We start from the raw sequence: 21,865 nt of genomic DNA on the forward strand, positions 1-21,865 counted from the left end.
TATTAGACATATCTCGAGAACTAAAGGCAACAGAATCATGAAAATTGGAATGAAGAGGTTTTGAAGAGTGATCTATTTAATGAAAATATTTCCATCTATTTTCTACTTCCGGTTATACCGGAAGTTGCTCATAACTTCGTTTTTTTAAATGGGACACCCTGTATAATTTTACATTTTTGGATTTTCCTCGATGTCTCCTTTCTTAATGTATGAGGTTTTATATTATTATACAGGGTAGTTTAAAAGATAATTACGTGTATTTATTAATTTCGTAGCAGATTTCACACCCTGTAGAATTATAGTACTTTGACATCAAAAACTCTATTTACGTTCATATGATTTTTAATATAGTCTACCATTGTTAAACATTATTAGTATATCTATATATTGAATTTTAGTATACAGGGTTGGTCAAAACACGGAATGAATATTTTCTGAGTTTTCTTAAATGGAACATCCTGTATTTTAGTATTGTAATGAAATGATATTTTATGGTACTTTTTCATTTTATAAGCATTCCCTATACCTAACTGTTTTAATTTGTGAGTTATTGGTGATTCAAGCCAAACATTAATTGGAACAAAAAATACGTGAAATTTTATTAAGTTGGCCTTGAAAATATTCAGTCACAAATAATTTTTCGGAAATAAATACATATTTATCTAGATTGGTCGTTAAAATTCCCGATAATGGTTAAGCTGTCAAAATACTTACGTAGTTAAGATTCTTGGTGCGATTAACAATTAAGCACAAATTAAAGCAGTTAGGTATAGGGAATGCTTAAGAAATAAAAAAGTACCATAAAATATCATTTCAATACAATACTAAAATACAGGGTGTTCCATTTAAGAAAACTCAGAAAATACTCATTACGGGTTTCAACCAACCCTGTATACTCAAATTCAACAATTAGCTATACTAATAATTTCTGACAATACTAGACTATATTAAAAATCATTTGAACATAAATAAAGTTTTTGATGTCAAACTACTTTAATTCTACAGGGTGTGAAAGTTGCTACGAAATTAATAAAAGAACGTAATTATCTTTTAAACTACCCTGTATTACAATACAAAACCTCATATTTTAAGAAATAATACTTCAAGTAGAATCCAAAAATGTAAAAATATATAGGGTGTCCCATTTAAAAAAACGAAGTTATAGGCAACTTCCGGTATAACCGGAAGTAGCAAATAGATGAGAATATTTTCATTAAATAGATCACTCTTTAAAACCTCTTCGTGCCAATTTTCATGAGTCTGTTACCTTTAGTTCTCGAGATATTTCTAATAGGCCCTTTATCTGCCTCACCCTGTATAGAAAGGAGGTATATGGCTCAACGCGCCAGATGGTAAAATATGTAATGATGGCTAAACTTTGAAAAGACGTCATAGTTATCACCAAACCACGTCAGTTTATCACGTTTTTTCGACGTCGAAAGTCAGGTGAACATGTGCCACTATAACTGACGTCATTTTTTATCACGTTTTAGATACGTGATATCAAAAACCTAGTTTTTGTGGTTTTTTTTAGATTATTTTTCATTTTATGGTTTTAAAAATATGTACACAATAATAATTATTCGTATGGGCATCGTTGGTATTGCAATTTTTCATTTAACTGTTTTAAATTTAGCTTATAGGCTAAAAGTAAAACCAAATGGATGACTTTATAAAAAAATGCATAGAATTACAATCAAATTACAATACCCTCAATGCAACATTATAGAATTTTCACTTTTTATATAGGTATACTTAAGGCGGCTGCACAATTGCCCGGGAACGGGAACGAGAACTTAACCTCTACGTAAATAAATGTTTAGATGCACAATAACCGAGAACGAGAAGCTGTCCGGTAACGAGAACGGGAAAGTTTCCCATGTTTCAACTTTCTTGTTCCCGTTGTATTCCCGGAACCAATCAGAAGGCAGTATTAAAAATACTATCAAATGCCCAATAAAAATTTGTTAACAGTGTGAGTGACCCACTGAGTGACCAAGTTTTAGTGACAATTGTTATATATTTTGCACTAAAATGAATGACAAACTATTGATTTCTTTATTGGAAAAATGTCCTCATCCGTATGATCGATGCAGATAATAGTGTATGATAGATACCTACATAATAATAATATAAATATTTAAATGATACATGCTTTTTATATTTATGCTTAAGGAAAAACCTTCTTTGTGATTGCCCACATTAGTTGCAAGATTATAAAAAACGAAAATATTAAAAGCTCGTCGTCAAATAAATCCATAGTTTCAGAGTTACCAGACATCATTTTTTAATAAAATTAGAAAAAGATCGTTTGACAAAATTTATTTTGAGAAGAAAAATAATTAACAGCACAAGTGACAATCACATAAAACAGCTGTTTGCCATTTAATTGTGAATCTGCTGATGCTTTCATGGTCCAAGAGCTGTGAGACATTTGTGAGTAGGTATTTTAGGCAACCTGAAAATTTTTCAGGTGACTCTTCCATGATAGTCTAATACAAAAATGCCGGTCTGGCTGGAGGGTAGCGGTTATTTTCCCCAAAAATCCCCCCCCCCCCAAAATTAAACAAAAGGGTAAAAATTGTTATTACAAAAAATATCATTGAAGTGACTTTAAAGTAAATTTAAATATTCAAATATAAAGAAAATAAACAGGCCAGGCGATTTGAGGGCGATTTTAACTCTGCAAGATACTTGCATGGGCGCCCCAGGATTATTTTCCGGGGATGAATCTGAACTTCAGAAGATTTCATCTGAATCTGTACATACTATTAACGAGTATAAAATATACAACTATACATGCATAGCTATGTACATTCCTTCCGGACAGGGAGGTGCAATTGTTATTTTGACAGGGTATTTTTTAATATTAAAAATAAATATTCTAAAAAAAGACAGGTTTTTTTGGAGAAATTTTCCAACTGCCTGGTGATCAAACAAATTACGCGTGCATATAGATGAAAAGCGCTATAGGTAAGCAGCAGCGTGAGAAAGAGCGTATACCGATAGCTGTTTGCGTCCTCTGTTGTAGCTGAGCGAGTCCGTCCGCTCGAGAAAAATCACGTGACCTGGCGATATCCATGTTGTTGTTCCTCGAAACGTTAGAGTAATTATTTTATATTATAGTTTTTTACGTAACTTTTTGTTTATTGAAGAAAAATAATACATGCTATACAATACATTTTGCAAATATGATAGAAAAAACAAATTTATTATTATAAATATATAGGTAGAAAAGTGTAAAACTATAAACTAAATTAATTCTGTATCCGAATCTCTCGGATTCGGACACAGAATTAATTTAGTTTATAGTTATAGTTTTTATAGAAGAAGAATTCTCTTCTTCTTCGTCAGACTCCCATCGAGACTCAGATTCCTCTTCTACATGATCTGTAAATAGTTGTAATATGTATTTAGAAGTAATCAAAAATTAATTAGTGATTAATTAGTTGAGTTGCTACGTATTCTCCGTCCTTTTATACGGAGTCGAAGCCTGGACAATCACGGGCGCATCTGAAGAAAGACTTTCCGTTGTTGAGATGTAGAGTTATCGAATAATGTTTAATATATCATGGACACACGTAACAAACACGGAAACATTAAGAAAGATAAAAAAGCAAAAGAAATACTCAACACTATGAAGGAAAGAAACATGAGCTACTTTGGTCATATACTAAGAAATAAAAACGTGGTGTGATTGGTTATATAAGGAAAAGTATTATAAGCATTGGTTATATAAGTAAGAATACGTAGCAACTCAATCAATTAATCACTAATTAATTTTTCATTAATTCTAAATAAATATTACAACTATTTACAGATCAGGTAGAATGGTAGAAGAATCTGAGTCTCGAGAGGAGTCTGACGAAGAAGAAGAGAATGTATATTTATTTTAGCTTATTTTTCTTTCCTTCATAGTGTTGAGTATTTCTTTTGCCTTTATCATCTTTCTTAATGTTTCCGTGTTTGTTAAGTGTTGCGTCCATGATATTTTTTACATTATTCGATAACACCACATCTCAACAATGGCAAGTCTTTCTTCAGATGCGCCCGTGATTTTCCAGGCTTCGACTCCGTATAAAAGGACAGAGAATACATAGCAACTCAATTAATTAATCACTGATTAATTTTTAACTAATTCTAAATACATATTACAACTATTTACAGGTCATGTAGAAGAGGAATCTGAGTCTCGAGGGGAGTCTGACGAAGAAGAGATTGAACATTTAAGCTCAGATGAGGAGTTTGAAGAAGAAGTACAAGATTTGGACACAGAATTAATTTAGTTTATAGTTTTATACTTTTCTACCTATAAATTTGTCTTTTTCTACCATATTTGCAAAATCTATTGTATAGTACGTATTATTTTTCTTTAATTAAGAAAAAGTTACTTAAAAAACTATCATCATCATCAACCCGTACGCGTCCACTGCTGGACATAGGTCTCCCTCAGCTCTTTCCATCTTTCTCTGTTTTGTGCGGCTTGCATCCAGTTGCCGACAATACGTTTCAGATCGTCAGCCCATCTGGTTGGTGGTCGTCCTCTGCTCCGTAGTGCTTCTTCTCGTGGCCTCCACTCGACAATACGTTTTGTCCATCGGTTGTCTGACAATCTGGCGACGTGTCCTGCCCAATTCCACTTGAGCGACGCGATTCTTTCGACGGCGTCCGCTGTTTTTGTTCTACGACGTATTTCTTCGTTTGGGATTCGGTCCCTCAGGGAGACACCCAACATCTGGCGCTCCATAGCCCTTTGAGTTATGCGAATCTTGTTCACTACCTTTTTTGTGAGTGTTAATGTTTCCGCTCCATAAGTGAGTACAGGCAATACACACTGGTCAAAGATTTTCCTTTTCAGGCATATGGGTAAGTCCGATTTAAATACATAGCTCAGTTTACCAAACGCTGCCCAGGCTAATCCTATGCGACGTGGGAGCTCGCACGTCTGGTTATCTCTTCCCAATCGAATTTCATGTCCCAAGTACTTATAAGATGCAGTCTGCTCAATATTCATTCCATCAAGAACAATATTACGATTTAGCACCAGATTAGTCATTATTTGTATCTTGTTGATGTTAATCTTTAGTCCGACCTCTAAGGAAGCGTGATATAACTTGTTCAACATTATTATTGCATCATCCATACAATCGGCTATAAGGACGATGTCATCTGCGAATCTCAAATGACTGAGCTTCTCTCCATTTATGTTGATACCATATTCGTTCAGATCTGCCTTCTTAAAACTGTGTTCTAAAAGGGTTGTGAACAGCTTTGGTGAGATGGTGTCTCCTTGCCGTACTCCTCGCTGTATACAGAATTTATTTGTTTGTTGATCAGATAGTCTTACGCTAGCCGTTGCGTTGTGGTAGATATATTTTATCATGTTAGTATAGCGATAATCTATTCGGCATTCTGTCAATGCTTTTAACATTTTCTGCTGGTTTATGGTATCGAACGCTTTCTCGTAGTCCACGAATATCAGTGCCAATGGTTTGTTGTATTCCGCACACTTCTCGATCAAGTTTTTTATTACCAGTAAGTGGTCGTTAGTGCTGTATCCGGATCTGAAGCCAGCTTGTTCTCTAGGCTGATAGAAGTCTAACTTAGCCTCCAGTCTCTTTTTGATAATTTTTGTGAAAAGTTTATATATGTGTGATAGCAGACTGATAGGACGGTAGTTTTTTAGATCTGTTATGTCACCTTTCTTGTGCAATAAAACAATGACTGCATTGTTCCATTGAGAAGGCGTTTTTCCTTGGTAAATGCATTCGGTGAAAAGTTTGGCCAAAACCTGGATAATTTTATTTCCACCTTGTTTGATTGCCTCGATCACTACTCCGTCATCGCCAGGGGATTTATTATTTTTCATTTCTGAAAGTGTCTTTTTAACTTCGTATGGTGTTACTTCTGGCATTAATTCTGATCCCTGGTTTGTGATTTTGGACAGGAGCTGATCTTGCCTTGCGTTGGTGCTCTCATACATTTCGCGATAAAACGATTCGACAACCTTAAGGATTTCGGCTCTATCCGTAGCAATGCTGTTGTCTTTATTTCTTATTCTGTACATATTTTTGTTGCCAATGTTTTATTCGTATTTCGCCGCAAAACTTTTAAACTTTTGTTTTCTTGAATTATTTGAGTTATTTCTCTTGTATTGTTTTCTCTTATGTCTTTTCGGATTGACCGGTGGATATCTTTATTTAATTTCTTCAGTGTTGTGTAGTTGGAGTCGTATTTTTCCGTCAGTTGTCTTCTTTTACTTATTAACTCTTTGGTATTTTGGCTTAATTTTTCTTTATAGGTCACGACCGTCGGGCAGCACTCCCTTTCGGTTTCTTTAAGTGCCTCCGTTATGAGATTATTTGCTAGTTCGATGTCTTCTATTTCGTTTTCTAAGTCTTGTATACGTCTGGTTAGTATATCTTCATAGAGGTCGTTGTTTTCTGGGGGAATCCATTTCTTCTTTCGTGTTTTGAAGATCATCTTAGTTCTTTCCAAGTTGACATTTAATTGTATCCTTGCTCGGATTAATCTGTGGTCGCTTTCCTATCGAAAATTTGTTAAAAAAAAAAAACTAAAATAAATAAACTAAAAAACTATAATATATAATAATTACTCTAACGTTTCGAGGAACAACAACATGGATATCGCCAGGTCACGTGATTTTTCTCGAGCGAACGGACTAACTCAGCTACAACAGAAGACGCAAACAGCTATCGGTATACGCTCTTTCTCACACTGCTGCTTACCTACAGCGCTTTGCATTTATATGCACGCATAATTTGTTTGATCAAATGGCAATTGCAAAATTTCACCAAAAAAACCTGTCTTTTTTAGAATATTTATTTTTAAAATTAAAAATTACCCTGTCAGAATAACAATTGCACCTCCCTGTCCGGAAGGAATGTACATATCTATGCATGTATAGTTGTATATTTTATACTCGTTAATAGTATGTACAGATTCAAATGAAATCTTCTGAAGTTCAGATGCACCCCCTGAAAATAACCCTGGAGCGCCAATGCAAGTATCTTGCAGAGTTAAAATCGCCCTCAAATCGCCTGGCCTGTTTATTTTCTCTATATTTGGATATTTAAATTTACTTTCAAGTCATATCAATGATATTTTTTGTAATAACAATTTTTACCCTTTTTTAAATTTGGGGGGATTTTTGGGGAAAATAACCGCTACCCTCCAGCCAGACCGGCATTTTTGTATTAGGCTATCATAGAAGAGTCACCTGAAAAATTTTCAGGTTGCCTAAAATACCTACTCAAAAATGTCTCACAGCTCTTATACTATCAGTTTCCGTTCTCGTTCCCGTTTCTGTTCTCGGTCTCGTTCCAGGTCAATTGTGCAGCCGCTTTTACTGTGTCAAAACTGAAACAACATAATATAAACTTATAAATAATTTACTAACAAATTATCCAGCATAATATCTTAATTTAACGTAACGTTGTCCATTAAATCAAAAAGAATCGTGAACAACACATAATAATTATTAGTTCATTAACAGAAAATAAACACCAAAAGTCTTATTCTACCACACAAAGCACGTAAACAATAAATGAAGTTTGGAGTCAATGTCATGTCAATATACAAAATTATTAGCATTAACTGTTTAACCTCCTCCCATTTTTGTGACGTCAGAATTGGGCTGTCTGAAATGAAAACGTGTTTTTAAACGTATTTTAACGTCATTAATCTTACGTATCTAAAATCACCTACAAAAGACGTTTATACGACGTAATGTTCAAACACGTGTATATATTCAACCAAAAACTGACGTTTCCTCGACGTTATTGACGTCACTTGGTTGCCTGGGCTATCCCTGGTTAGTTATTCTCCGTTCAGCTCACAAATAATGCCCTACTGGATTTCTATTCGGTCTTGTGTACTGTTAGAGACGGTATAAGAACACATTTTGTTTAATACATAGGCGATCTCTAGACGATACAAGTATTTTATCGTCACAAAACAATCCTTTTGGATTCCCATGTCAACCTGGTCTGTCTACCTGTACTACAAATAACTGTTTTCATTATTTATCTATTAATCATTATTTTTTTATAGGAACATAGTAACTGTTGCTTTGGGAAGTATCTTCACTAACGGTAGCAAAGCTCAGCGACTTGCAGTTCAAAGCTTTTACATCCACAAAAAATATTTTGAAACCAACGGTGGATTCGATATTGGACTGATCAAATTAAGAACCAACGCCAGACTGGGAAAAAATGTTCAGCTTATCCGACTGCATAATAATAATAAGGAGACCCTGATAGGAAGCACTGCGTATTTAACAGGATTTGGAATTATTGATGGTAATATTTTTTTACACTTTCTGTTGCAGAGTTTTAAGAGATGTTTCAAGTACCTATATTTTAAATAGAGTCGGAGAGAGGTAACATCTCTGTTTTAGACCATTGTGTCATCATTATCATCATCATCATCACCCCGTACTCGTTCACTGCTGGACATAGGTCTCCCTCAGCTCTTTCCATATTTCTGTTTTGTGCGGATTGCATCCAGTTGCCGACAATACGCTTCAGATCGTCAGCCCATCTAGTTGGTGGTCGTCCTCTGCTCCGTAGTGCTTCTTCTCGTGGCCTCCACTCGACAATACGTTTTTTTCATTGGTTGTCTGACAATCTGGCGACGTGTCCTGGCCATTTCCACTTGAGCGACGCGATTCTTTCGACGGCGTCCGTTGTTTTTGTTCTACGACGTATTTCTTCGTTTGGGATTCGGTCCCTCAGGGAGACACACAATATCTGGCGCTCGATAGCCCTCTGAGTTATGCGAATCTTGTTCACTACCTTTTTTGTGAGTGTTAATGTTTCCGCTCCATAAGCGAGTACAGGCAATACACACTGGTCAAAAATTTTCCTTTTCAGGGATATGGGTAAGTCCGATTTAAATACATAGCTCAGTTTACCGAACGCTGCCCAGGCTAATCCTATGCGACGTGGGAGCTCACACGTCTGGTTATCTCTTCCCAACCGAATTTCATATCCCATGTACTTACAAGATGCTTATAAGATGCTTATAAGACCATTGTTTACCTTAAATAAAACACTATCTTTAAGACTCTGTCTTCCTTTCATCTTACCACAAGGTCTGTCAGTGTTATCCGGTTAGCTTTTATATGTCTGACGATGTTTTGAGTAGCACACAGTCACCAATTCAGCATTGTGCTACCTTCTCCACTCTCCTGTGAATACTCTTTGAGAGCCAAATATCATTCCGAAAACCTTACTTTCAAATACCAGCAGCCTATTTATTTCCCGTTGATGTAGAGTTCATGTTTCACTTAGATATCTAACAATTGGGCGAATAATAAACAAGTACCTACAGTGTTAATTTAGATTGTCGCTTTAGCAGCTTAGATCTTAATAATGAGGATAGGGGGTATAATGCTCTATTCTCCGCAGCTATCCTTGGTGAGACCTCTTTTTCTATGTGGTCGTCATCTGTGATTACCGCCGCCACATATTTAAACTCTTTTACTACTTCGAAGTTGTCGTCATTAATAGTTATGTTTTGCCTAACTCTTGATCTTGGATTTTTGGTTACCTATCCTAACTTTATTCGCTGCTACATATTTGGAAAAGTCCGATTGTGGATATATTGAACCACTTTCTCAGATTTTGGAACCAAGATATACTTATTCTCCCTGGTCTTTTTTTTCCAAATACCTTGTGCTGAATAATGAGCTGTAAAAAGTTGTTAAGAATCTAGTACTCTTTACCCTTGTTTAACAAAATAAATTATTTTTGGGACCAAAATTATAATAATTAATTTAATATCTTTAGCTTCCTTCTTTCTTTTCTTTCATCTAGATATATTACTTTTTCTAAATGATGTAATAAGGATAAGTAACGACAAAACCATAATATGAGATCTGTTTTCTTACCCCAGATTATTATCACCAAGCGACAAGATTGAGGAAAGCAATACTCCACATCGATTCCCCGACCAAATGTTTGATGAATTCAGCCGAATCCCCAGAAATATGTTGCACTTCGACTATATCTGAAGGAAAAGCGTGCAAAGTAAGTAACTTTTTACAATAAAAATCTCGAAGGGGTTATAGGTTATAGTATAGGAGCTCCAGCTGGAAACTTTTGTTTGTGGTTTTTGTCTATGAATCCAGACAACTGAATATTCGGAAAAAGATTTATTGACCATTAGTACTAAATAAGAATGTAAATAAAGATGTCTTCTCCATTAGAAGACAATATGGTTACGAGGATTATCATCTTTGTCATAAAAGTGTAGGTACTATCGATGATTTGCAAACGAAGTATGTCGAAAAAGCAGTTTTTTAAATTAAAATAAGTGTGCGAAATCATTTTTGTTTTAACAAGATAAATAAACATCCGAGTTTATAATATTTTATAGAATCAATATCGACAACGTAAAATGGCCACTGAGTGTGAAAATAAAATCAATTCATTTATAAAAAAAAACGAAGAAAATTTATTGCGTCGAATATTTACCTATATAATTTACACAATGAAATGGGCTAAAAACAGAGAATTTTTTCCAAATTACACTAGGTCCAAATATGATAATCATCATCAATGGTGCTACAGCCCTATGAAAGAGCCTCGACCTTCCCAAGTCTATTACGCCAGTCAGTCCTATCCATTGCCAACCGTTGCCAGTTTGCTGGGCCTATTTTTCTCCCATCCTCATCTACACCATTCTTCCATCTAAGTTTTGGCCTGCCCCTATTTCTACCTCCCACAGGTTGTGACATAAGGATTCTTCTAGGAGGATTGTTATGCTATGATCTTGTTAGATGTCCTGCCCATCTTAGTCTTCCTATTCTAATAATAGATACTACGTCTTTGCCACCAAATATATGTTTATATATGTGGTATACCTCGTAGTTGTACCTCCTCCTCCAAATACGATTTTCACAGATGCCACCGAATATTCCCCTCAGAATCCTTCGTTCAAATATAAGCAGAAGGTTTTCATCTGTCTTGGAGATGGTCCATGTCTCCGATCCATATATCAACACTGGTTGTATGAGGGTTTTGTATATGGTTATTTTTGTTTTTTGGCTTAAGTTTCTGCTTCTCATATGTCTACTCAGTCCAAAATAGCATTTGTTCGCTAGGATTATCCTTCGCTTGATTTCTTCCGTCATGACGTTCTCCTTGGTGATCAGGGAGCCTAAGTATGTGAATTTGTCCACCACTTCAAAGGTAGAGTTATCAACAGTGAATTGGTGACCCATGTTTCTGGCTCTGTTGTTGGGTGTTGATGCCATCATCTTAGTTTTCTCCTCGTTTACTTTCAGGCCTATATTTTTTGAGGCATTAGAGAAGGTGGTATACATTTCTTCTAGTTTGCGTGTTGTGCGAGCAACTAGGTCCACATCTTCTGCATATACCAAAATTTGGGATGATTTTTTAAAAATATTTCCTCTGTTGTCTATTCGGGCATCTCTGACCGCCTTTTCCAGAGCTATGTTGAAGAGGAGACACGCCAGCGTATCTCCCTCTCGCAACCCAACATTCGTTTAAAACTCCTGTGATTGTTCGCCCTGCATTGCGACTTTGCAAACGACTTTACGTATTGTAAGCCTTAACCAATCTTATCAGTTTATCAGGGATTGGAATTCATCCCTGTCTTCATACAATTTATTTCTTGGGATACTATCATAGGCCGATTTAAAATCTACGAAAAGATGGTATGTGTCGATATTGAATTTATTGGTTTTTTCCAGTATTTGCTTTGGCACAAAGATCTGGTCTGTTGTTGATCGACCAGGCCTAAAACCACTTTGATATTCTCCAAGAAGCTCCTCTGAATGTGCACTTAGGCGACCATAAAAGATACTCGAAAATATTTTATAAGCTTTATTAAGGAGGGTTATTCCCCTATAGTTTCTTCATTGCAAGTGATCACCCTTTTTGGTGATCACAATACACCATTAGAGCCTCCATCAATTCAAGAAGTACGGGATGCAATAAAACGCCTAAAAAATAATAAATCTCCAGGAAGTGATGGTATATCCGCGGAACTTATTAAATATGGAGGTGCTACTCTGACTAATAAAATATATAAAATAATACTGAGAGCCTGGAATGAGGAACAAATCCCGGAAGAGTGGTGTATTCGAATCGTTTGCCCGCTACACAAAAAGGGTGATCAATTGGAATGTAGATATGATAATAGCAGAAAGTATTATGATCACAGAAGAAAACGGAATAAAATTGCTTCACTACCTGTGCAATCAAATGTCATTTCAGACAAAGGCCCACTGACTGGACATAATCTACAATAATTACGACAATACAAAAACCTATATTTCTTATCTCACATGCCAGCAAGATAATGGTACAAATTACTGAGACACTGAAAACTTTCACACAAAATAATATCTATACCTACCAGAAAAGCAGGCCGATTGGCAAAGGTAGAGGTACACGAGAAAGTATTAGATAGACCAGGGAGCTTATGGTAAAGCTTTATAGGTTTCCAGGTCAGGGAATTGTGAAGTAACTGGATCTAAAGTGATTCTAAAGGAATATCTGAGAACCAAGGTAAAGAAGGCCGCTGAAGCTGTCTGGGCATACAGAAGAGCTTTCGGAGACAAATGGGATCTGCAGCCGAAAATTCTACGTTGGATATACCAATCTATAATAAAACCCTTATTGACGTATGCGGCCCTTGTGTTCTGGCCCTGGGCTGTTATGTTCTTCTTGTGGGCTTATTGTTAGAATTATAGAATTGACGACAGTTTCTTATTTAGTATTTATTGAATACAAACTCATTTATTACATTCGGATTATATCTCAAGAGCCCCCTCGACCTCTCTGTCAAATGTCCATGTCCGTTGCCATCTTCACTTCACACTTCACACCATGTCACTAATGTTAAGGCAGGTTTACAAATATAAAGGTCAGTTTACAACTTAACACTACATAACATGCCCCTTTTTTTTTTAACAAAAAAACTAAACTATCCATTCAAATTAAATATACTTGCAATATTACATTGCCACATTACTATTCTGAAAATGAAAACCTTTTTGGTCTATTTACTATTCGACCACTCCTGGTACAAAATTGATTATTTACATTTTGTCTGTGTGTCCTATCTACGTTAACATTCGAATTGTTATAACTTTGAGTTGAAATTGTTGTATTGTTGTTCATATTTGGAATCTCATGCAAAGTGGAACTAGCTGCTGTACTATTTTCATGCTTAACTAACACTTCACTATCATGTCTACTAATTGTACTGGCAGGCTTTAATATGTGTTGTCTGTTCCTACGATAATGTACACCTTCAGGTGTTCTGACGACATATGATCTTGGAAAAGGACCTATTTCTATCACAGTAGCAGGTAACCACGGTGATGATGGAACCTTTTTATAAAATACATTTTCCCCAACAAACAAATTTGGTAGGTTTCTTGCTGACCGATCGTGATATTCTTTTACTTTCCTTTCTTTTTCCTTGATGAATTTGCTATATTCATCTCTATCTATTGTTTTTGGTATGAGTATACTTTCACTAACTGGTAATTTCATTCTTAAATTACGTGACATTAATAACTGAGCTGGAGAATAACCACATTCTAATGTCGTATTTCTGTATTGCAATATTCCCTGATAAGGATCAGAGCCTGACTCTATACACTTGTTAAAAATATTCTTTACAGTCTGAACTGTTCTTTCTACCAAACCATTACTTTTTGGATAATAAGGACTAGAACTTTGATAAGAAATATCCCAATCTGCTAAAAATGACTGAAATTCTTTTGATGAGAATGGAGGACCATTATCAGACATTAAGATCAATGGTATTCCATGTCTCGCAAATATAGACTTCATTGTACTAATTACCTCTTTTGCTGAAGTATTATTTAAAGGTGCTATTTCAAAGTATTTGGAATAGTAGTCTACTAATAATATATATGTGACTTTACTATAATAAAAAAAATCGACACCAATTTTCTGCCAAGGCAAAGTTGGTATTTCATGTAGTAATAGTTGTTCTGGACTATTTGATTTATGATATTTAATACATGCTGGACACTGTTCAACTTTATTCTTTATATCCATTGTCATGCCTGGCCAAAAAACCACTGTACGTGCTTGTCGAACACATTTTTCATATCCTAAATGACCTTCATGAATTATTTCTAATATGACTTGACGCAATGACTCAGGAATTACTATTTGGTTTCCTTTGAAGACTAGACCATCTACAACATGTATTTCATGACTAAAATTGTAATATGGTTTAATTTCTGTTTCCAGTTTATTTTTAGAACTTGGCCAACCTTCATTATAATATGTTATTAATGATTGTAAAACTCCATCAGTTTTGGTTGCTGCCTGTATTTCCATTAATTTCTTTGAAGACACAGCTAAATTGTTAACTAATAGACTTCCATGTATACGTAACTCTTCATCTCCACTATCAGTATTATCTGGACCTTCTACTGGTGCCCTACTTAATGTATCTGCGATGAAAAGAAATTTTCCTGGAGTATAACTAACTTCCAAATCATAAAGCTGTAAGTTTAGCATCATCCTTTGCAAACGTGCTGGAACCTCAGATAATGGTTTCTTAAAAAGACTGACTAATGGTTTGTGATCTGTTTCAACTTGTACTTTTCTACCATATATATATTGTTTAAATCTAGTACATCCGAACTGGATTGCATACAACTCTTTCTCTATTTGTGCGTAATTTGACTGAGACTGTGACAAAGATTTAGATGCATATGCTATAGGTTTTTTGTTTTGTAAAATTACTGCACCAACTGCAAACTTTGAACTATCAACTGATAATGTTAAAGGTAGATTGTTATCAAAATATGCTAGTACAGGCGTTTGACTAATAGTTTCTTTAAGCGACTCAAATTCTCTTCCATGCTCTTCTGTCCAATGAAAACTAATATTTTTTTTCAATAACAACCTTAAATTCTTTGTACGCTCTGCTAAATTATCTATGTACTCACCTAAATAATTAATCATTCCCAAAAATCTTCTAATATCAGCTACACAGTTAGGAATAGCCATTTGACAAATTGCACTCACCTTACTAGAATCTGGATATATGCCTTCTGCATTAAAAATGTGACCCAAATATTTAATATCTGACAATAGAAATTTACATTTATCCATATTGAATCTTAAATTGAATTGTTTTGCCCTCTCTAGTACTAGTTCTAGTATTTTATTGTGACCTTCCAAAGTTTCACTATAAATTAGAATATCATCTATATACAAACAGACTCCTTGTATGTCTCCGACTATTTCATTCATTACTTTATGAAAAATCTCAGGAGCGCAGCTTATACCATAAGGTAATCTTGTAAATCTAAACCTTCCAAAGGGTGTATTAAATGTGCATAGCTTAGAACTCTCTAAATCTAATTGTATCATCCAAAACCCTGATTGTGCATCTAACGTTGAAAAATATTTTGCTTTTGCTAATTTTGACCTAATCTCATTAAATGTTGGTATGGGATAATGACATCTTTTTAAAGCCTTGTTTAAATTACGAGGATCCAGACAAACTCTCAAACTTTTATTATTTTTTTCGACTAAGACTATTGAATTTACCCATTCACTCGCTTCATTGACTTTTTCTATAACCCTCGTAGACAACATTCTGTTTAATTCTTCTTTTAATTTATCATGTAAAGAAAAAGGTATTCTTCTTGGCGGTTCTATTATAGGTTTAATATTTTTATCAACTTCTAAGTGACATATATTAGGTAGACAACCTAGACCAGTAAAAACTTCTTTATTTTTCTCTATGATAGACTCATGACTTACTAGACTAACTCTTTTAATTAATTTTAACTTTTGACAAGTATCTAGACCCAAAATTGTTTGACACTCCAAATTCACAACAATGAACTCAATACTTTCTAACCTATTCTCAATTTCACATAACAAATTTACTTTTCCTGCTACAGGTATCACATCGTTTGAAAAAGACTTTAAATTTATACATGTAGGTACTAGTTCTAACTTTTCTACATTAACCTCATTAAAAATTTTTATTGACATAACATTAGCTTGTGCACCTGTATCTAAATAACATAATACATTTATTTTATTGATGCTGACTACAATTGACCAATTCTGATTAATACTGTTCTGACTAATTGTTTTAATAACAAAAGATGAATCATTTCCATTATTAGATGGTTGTTCTGTATTTTCTCTTAAATTAATATTATTTACTCTTTTAGTTAAACAACATCTTGCATAATGACCTTGTTTATTACAAAAATAACAAATAGCTACTAGTGCTGGACATTTATTTCTATGGTTTTCACCACATCTTTGACAAACCTTTCTTACCACTTGGTTATTTTCATTATTCCTATCCTGATTTGCATATAAATTATTTCTTGATCTAAAATTAAAGTTCTGACTCGTTACCTGACTTTGATTGTTTGTACCATCTACGTTATACTGTTGATTATCATTTCTCCAACTTGGACCTGGGACTTCATTCCTATACCTCCAACGATTTGAATTGTGACTCTTGTAACCGTTATTTTGGTAATCATTTGGACCTGGATCATCTTTATTCTTCTCGACTTTGTATACCACTGCTTCTGAATTTTTATTTAACTGCTGTACTTGCATTTGAGTTGTTATTATATTTTGAGCAATTTGTAATACCTTTTCTGTCTTCAGATCTGCTTCTTGCAATAGTTTTTGCTTAATTGAGTGGTGTTTAGGATTTAAACCAATAATGAACATGTCACATACCAAACTTTCTTTCAAATCTCCTAATTCACATGTTAAACTCAAATTTTTTAAACTTGTCATGAAATCTTCAATGGTTTCACCATCTTTCTGTACTCTAGTAAGAAAATAATGTCTTTCTACTGTTAAATTCTTCTTCGGGTTACAATATTTTTCAAATTTTTCTACTACTTCTTTAAATGTTACTGTATCCATGTTAACCTCAAATGACTTATAAATATTTCTTGCCTCTATACCAATGTAATGTAATAATAGAGCTACCTTTCTCGCATCATTTTCTTCCTCTAAACCTGTAGCCCTCAAAAATATTTTAAAATTCATGCACCATTGTTCCCAGTTGAAAGCTAAATTTCCATCCATCGACAAAGGTTGAATTTCATTGCCTACTATGTTACTTTTTATTTTTACAAGGACAGGTTGGTTCTGCTCTGCTGCATCTTGTTCTGCCATGGTTAATCTTTTTCTCTTTGACTGCTTTTTATTAAATTTCTTAACACTGGCCACGTGTTGTTAGGTTATGTTACGACTTTTTCTTTTGACTCTTGTAACGACTCTTCGATATTTTACTTAACTTTTTACTTCTGACACCATGTTATGTTCTTCTTGTGGGCTTATTGTTAGAATTATAGAATTGACGACAGTTTCTTATTTAGTATTTATTGAATACAAACTCATTTATTACATTCGGATTATATCTCAAGAGCCCCCTCGACCTCTCTGTCAAATGTCCATGTCCGTTGCCATCTTCACTTCACACTTCACACCATGTCACTAATGTTAAGGCAGGTTTACAAATATAAAGGTCAGTTTACAACTTAACACTACATAACATGGGCTAAACTGATTTCAGCCACGGCCCAATTGGCTCACCTCCAAAGGTTCGCGTGCGTTGGTATCTTAGAAATAATGAGGACCACTCTTACAACCAGATAAAGATATAGACGAAATAGACAACATACTTACAGCAACGATGCATGGTTACATCAGGAAAAGAAATAGCAAAAAAGGATGTAAAAAAGGACAACTATGTATCAGAAGAAACAAATAAGTTTATGGATAAAAGAAGAAAGAGAAAAGAAAAAGAAATAAAAATAGAAGAAGTAATACAGAACAACAAGAATATGAAATGCTTAAGACCGAAACTCGGCAGATTTGAAATAAACAAAATAAAAGACGTAAACGGAGTAGAAACAAACATTAAAGACGACATCATAAATATAATCCAACATGTCTACTCAGAGTTATATAAAACAAAAAAGGAACCATCAGAAGAAATTAAAACCCAACTTAAGTCGAAAATAAAAAATGTCAACTCCGAATTACAGCCGGAAATAAGCAAATCAGGAATAAAGAAGGCATTGAAAGAAATGAAAAACAACAAATCGCCTGGAAAAGATGGAATAACTTCAGAGATGCTGAAATATGGTAAAAAAGTGGTAATTAATACTCTCCATTCCCTTTTTAACAAAATATTAAAAGAAAAAAGAATCCCAAACAACTGGAAGGAATCCGTAATCATTATCCTACACAAGAAAGGGGACAAAGCAGTCATAAAAAAACTACCGTCCTATAACACTCCTCAATATAATGTATAAACTCCTAACAAAAATTTTAACCAATAGATTGACAACAAAACTCGACGGATACCAGTCGAAAGAACAAGCTGGTTTTAGAAAGGGATTTTTTAGCACAAGTGACCATTTATTAAGTATGAAAATCCTTATAGAACGAGGAAATGAATACCACATCCCTCTATATATAGCGTTCATAGATTTCGAAAAGGCTTTTGACAGTGTCGAACATTGGGCAGTGAAAAGTTCTTTGATTAACAGCAGAATTGACCACAGATATACAGACCTAATAGCCAATATATATAAAGAAGCCACAACAACAATTAAAGTATACGAAGGAACACAATCAATTCAAATAAATAGAGGCGTAAGACAGGGTGACACAATATCACCTAAACTTTTCAATCAGGCTCTGGAAGATATCTTTAAAAGATTAGAATGGGAAGAGAAAGGTATGAAAATTTGTGGACAACGCTTGAACCACCTAAGGTGGTTCAATGACAATGGATGACATTGTATTGATAACCGATAAATAGAAGAATTGTTTGAAATGATCAAGGAACTGGACATAGAAGCCGGAAAGATAGGCCTTAATATGAATTACAGCAAGACCAAAATCATAACAAATACAGATGAGGACATCACAATGAGGATAGGACAAGATGAAATAGAACAAGTTCACGATTATATATATCTGGGTCAAATTATAAAACTTAACAAGGAAAACCAAACAGCAGAGATCAAAAGACGACAGTCATGGGCGGCATTTAGAAAACTAAGCTACATCCTTAAAAACAAAAGATATCCACAACATCTTAAGACCAAGGTATATAATCAATGCGTACTCCCTGTTCTCACTTACGGTTCCCAAACGTATATGTTTACGAAAGCAAACATGGACAAGATCATAAAAACGCAAAGAGCAATGGAAAGGCAAATGTTGCACATAAGACTAATGGATAAAAAGAGAAACGAGTGGATAAGAGAGAAAACGAAAGTTAGGGATGTTAGACAAGAAGTTGCAAAGTTGAAATGGAGATTTGCCGGACACACTATAAGACGAAAAGAAGGACGATGGAACAAAATTCTCATAAATTGGAAACCGTGGGAATATAATCGAAGCAGAGGAAGGCCACAAATGAGATGGGCAGATGATGTCAAGAAGCACGTGGGCTCTAGGTGGATAACTGTAGCGACAGACAGAGAAAAGTGGAAAAGAATTGGGGAGGCCTATGTCCAGAGATGGACCGAAGAAGGCTAATTAGATAGATATATACTCTTACAGCAGCTCTTAAAGCTCTATTGGGTTAACCTCCTCCACATCTTATTATAGATCACGAAGCCGTTATGGTAGCCTATCGGCTCAACAGTTCTGGAGATTAGTTGGGAACGACTGGTGGTCGTATGGGTCATTGTAACATTTCGAGACGGACCATCGAGTGTTGTCCAGTGATTTTTATGGTGCAGGACAGCATGGCCCCTCAATTTGAATTATCATTCTCCATAGTGGTTACATTTCCTGACTGGAATGAGTGGATGGAACTAGAACTTGCATTGATCCGTTGGAACGGACTCATCTGGTTCAATAAGAAAACCTAGTCAGGAAAATTAAATATCCCCATATACATTTGCTTGATAGATTATCTCCAGGCGTTTGACAAAGTCAAGTAGCTTCACTTTTTGGCAGATACTAAAAGAATTAAGAGTCCAGATTACTATTTTTGAGTACTACGCAAATCTAAATGCTTTATAATTGGATGGGATTTTTGGGGAGAATGGTAACGACAGTACCGATTATAATTCTAAGAATTCAAGTGATAGTGAAGATAAAGTCGTCTCCTAACCTGAACTTGATCCGGAACCTAAAGATAATGACGATGATTTCCAAGCAACGACACCAAATGCGAATGGTAAGTTGTGGAAAGAAATTCATCATAATCCTGAAATATTTAGGTATTTTCCAAGAAAATGTTGGTGTGAAATTGGATATGTCAAATACAGCTCCAACGCTGATGGACTTTTTTTTCTGGTGATTTTTTGCATTAGGAGGTGGCGGTACAAGCTAATTTATATGCAGCGCAAGAAATTGAAGAAGACAACACAATAAAAATCTAATAGGTTATCAAATTGGCAAGACGTTAGTGGTGCAGAGATTAATGACCTTGTTTTCCATCAATTGAACATTACTGGAGCACAAACAAACTATAATGTAAACTTTTGTCGAAGTCGATTCCAGTTGTTACTTCGTTATTTTCATTTGGTTTATAACTACTATATGTCTATACCTACCTGCTTCCGACAGATTAGACAAGGTAAGACCAATGTTAAATCATTTCAATAATATTATGCGTGGAAACTATCATCATCATTCTCTTTGCCTTATCACTATGCGGGGTCGGCTTCCCTAATTGCATTTCTCCACACAATTCTATCTTGGGTCATATCAATGTCAATCCCCTTTACCAACATGTCCTGCCTTATCGTCTCACCCCAGGTCTTCTTTGGTATTCCTCTCCTACTCCTTCCAGGAATCTGCACTTCAGCTATTCTTCGTATTGGGTGATTAACGTCTCAACGTTGAACATGACCAAACCATCTTAACCTATGCTCTCTCATTTTGGCATCAATTGGTGCAACACCTAGACTTCCCCTAATATACTCATTTCTAATTTTATCCTTCTTTGTCACTCCACTCATCCATCTAAGCATTCTCATTTCCGCCACATGCATTCGTTATTCCTCTTTCTTCTTCACTGCCCAACATTCAGTTTCGTACATCATAGCCGGTCTTATGGCTGTTTTATAGAATTTTTCCTTCAGCTTCATTGGAATTTTTCTGTCACACAACACACCACTCGCTTCTTTCCACTTCATCCATCCAGCCCTTATTCTACTGCATGCATCTCTATCTATTTTTCCATTACTCTGTAATACCGATCCCAGATACTTAAAACTATTGCTTTTTACAATCAGTTCACCATCCAAAGATACCATTTTATTTGTAGTAACGCCATCTTTAAATGATCATTCCAAATACTCTGTTTTTGTCCTACTAAGTTTTAAACCTTTTTACTCCAGAGCTTGCCTCTACTCTTCCAGTTTTTGTTCTAAGTCTTCTTGACTATTTCCTACTAACACGACATCATCAGCATACATGAAGCACCATGGAATGTTGCCCTGTAGTTTCGCTGTTATCTGGTCCAAAACTAATGAGAATAAATACGGCCTAAGCACAGAGCCTTGGTGCAATCCTACTTTCACATGAAATTTATCAGTCCCTCCCACACCTGTCCTAACACTAATCGTTACTCCCTCATACATATCTCTCACAATCTTTACATATTTACCAGGGACTCCTTTCTTATTGAGTGCCCACCACAATGAATAGCATATTATGAGCGTTTGTTTCTTTGCTCCTGTATTTTTCCATCAGCTGCCTTATATTGAAAATTGCATCTGTTGTTGATCTGCTCTGCATAAAGCCAAATTGATTCTCGGATATTTCGGTCTCTTCACGTATCCGTCGATCAA

The 21,865-nt window shown here is 35.0% G+C and overlaps 1 protein-coding gene across 1 annotated transcript in view; it reads left to right on the forward strand.

The window, feature by feature from the left end:
- The window catches only part of LOC126892191 (elastase-1-like), a 65,783-nt gene that overhangs the window by 39,511 nt on the left and 4,407 nt on the right, over positions 1-21,865 (forward strand). Inside the window, exons 3-4 of the mRNA XM_050661674.1 lie at positions 8,074-8,321; positions 9,919-10,052. Of these exons, the coding sequence (XP_050517631.1) occupies positions 8,074-8,321; positions 9,919-10,052 (382 nt within the window). The remainder of the gene's footprint in view (positions 1-8,073; positions 8,322-9,918; positions 10,053-21,865) is intronic.

This window comes from Diabrotica virgifera, chromosome 9, assembly GCF_917563875.1.
Source record: "Diabrotica virgifera virgifera chromosome 9, PGI_DIABVI_V3a".
In the NCBI taxonomy this organism is placed as follows: Eukaryota; Metazoa; Arthropoda; class Insecta; order Coleoptera; family Chrysomelidae; genus Diabrotica; species Diabrotica virgifera.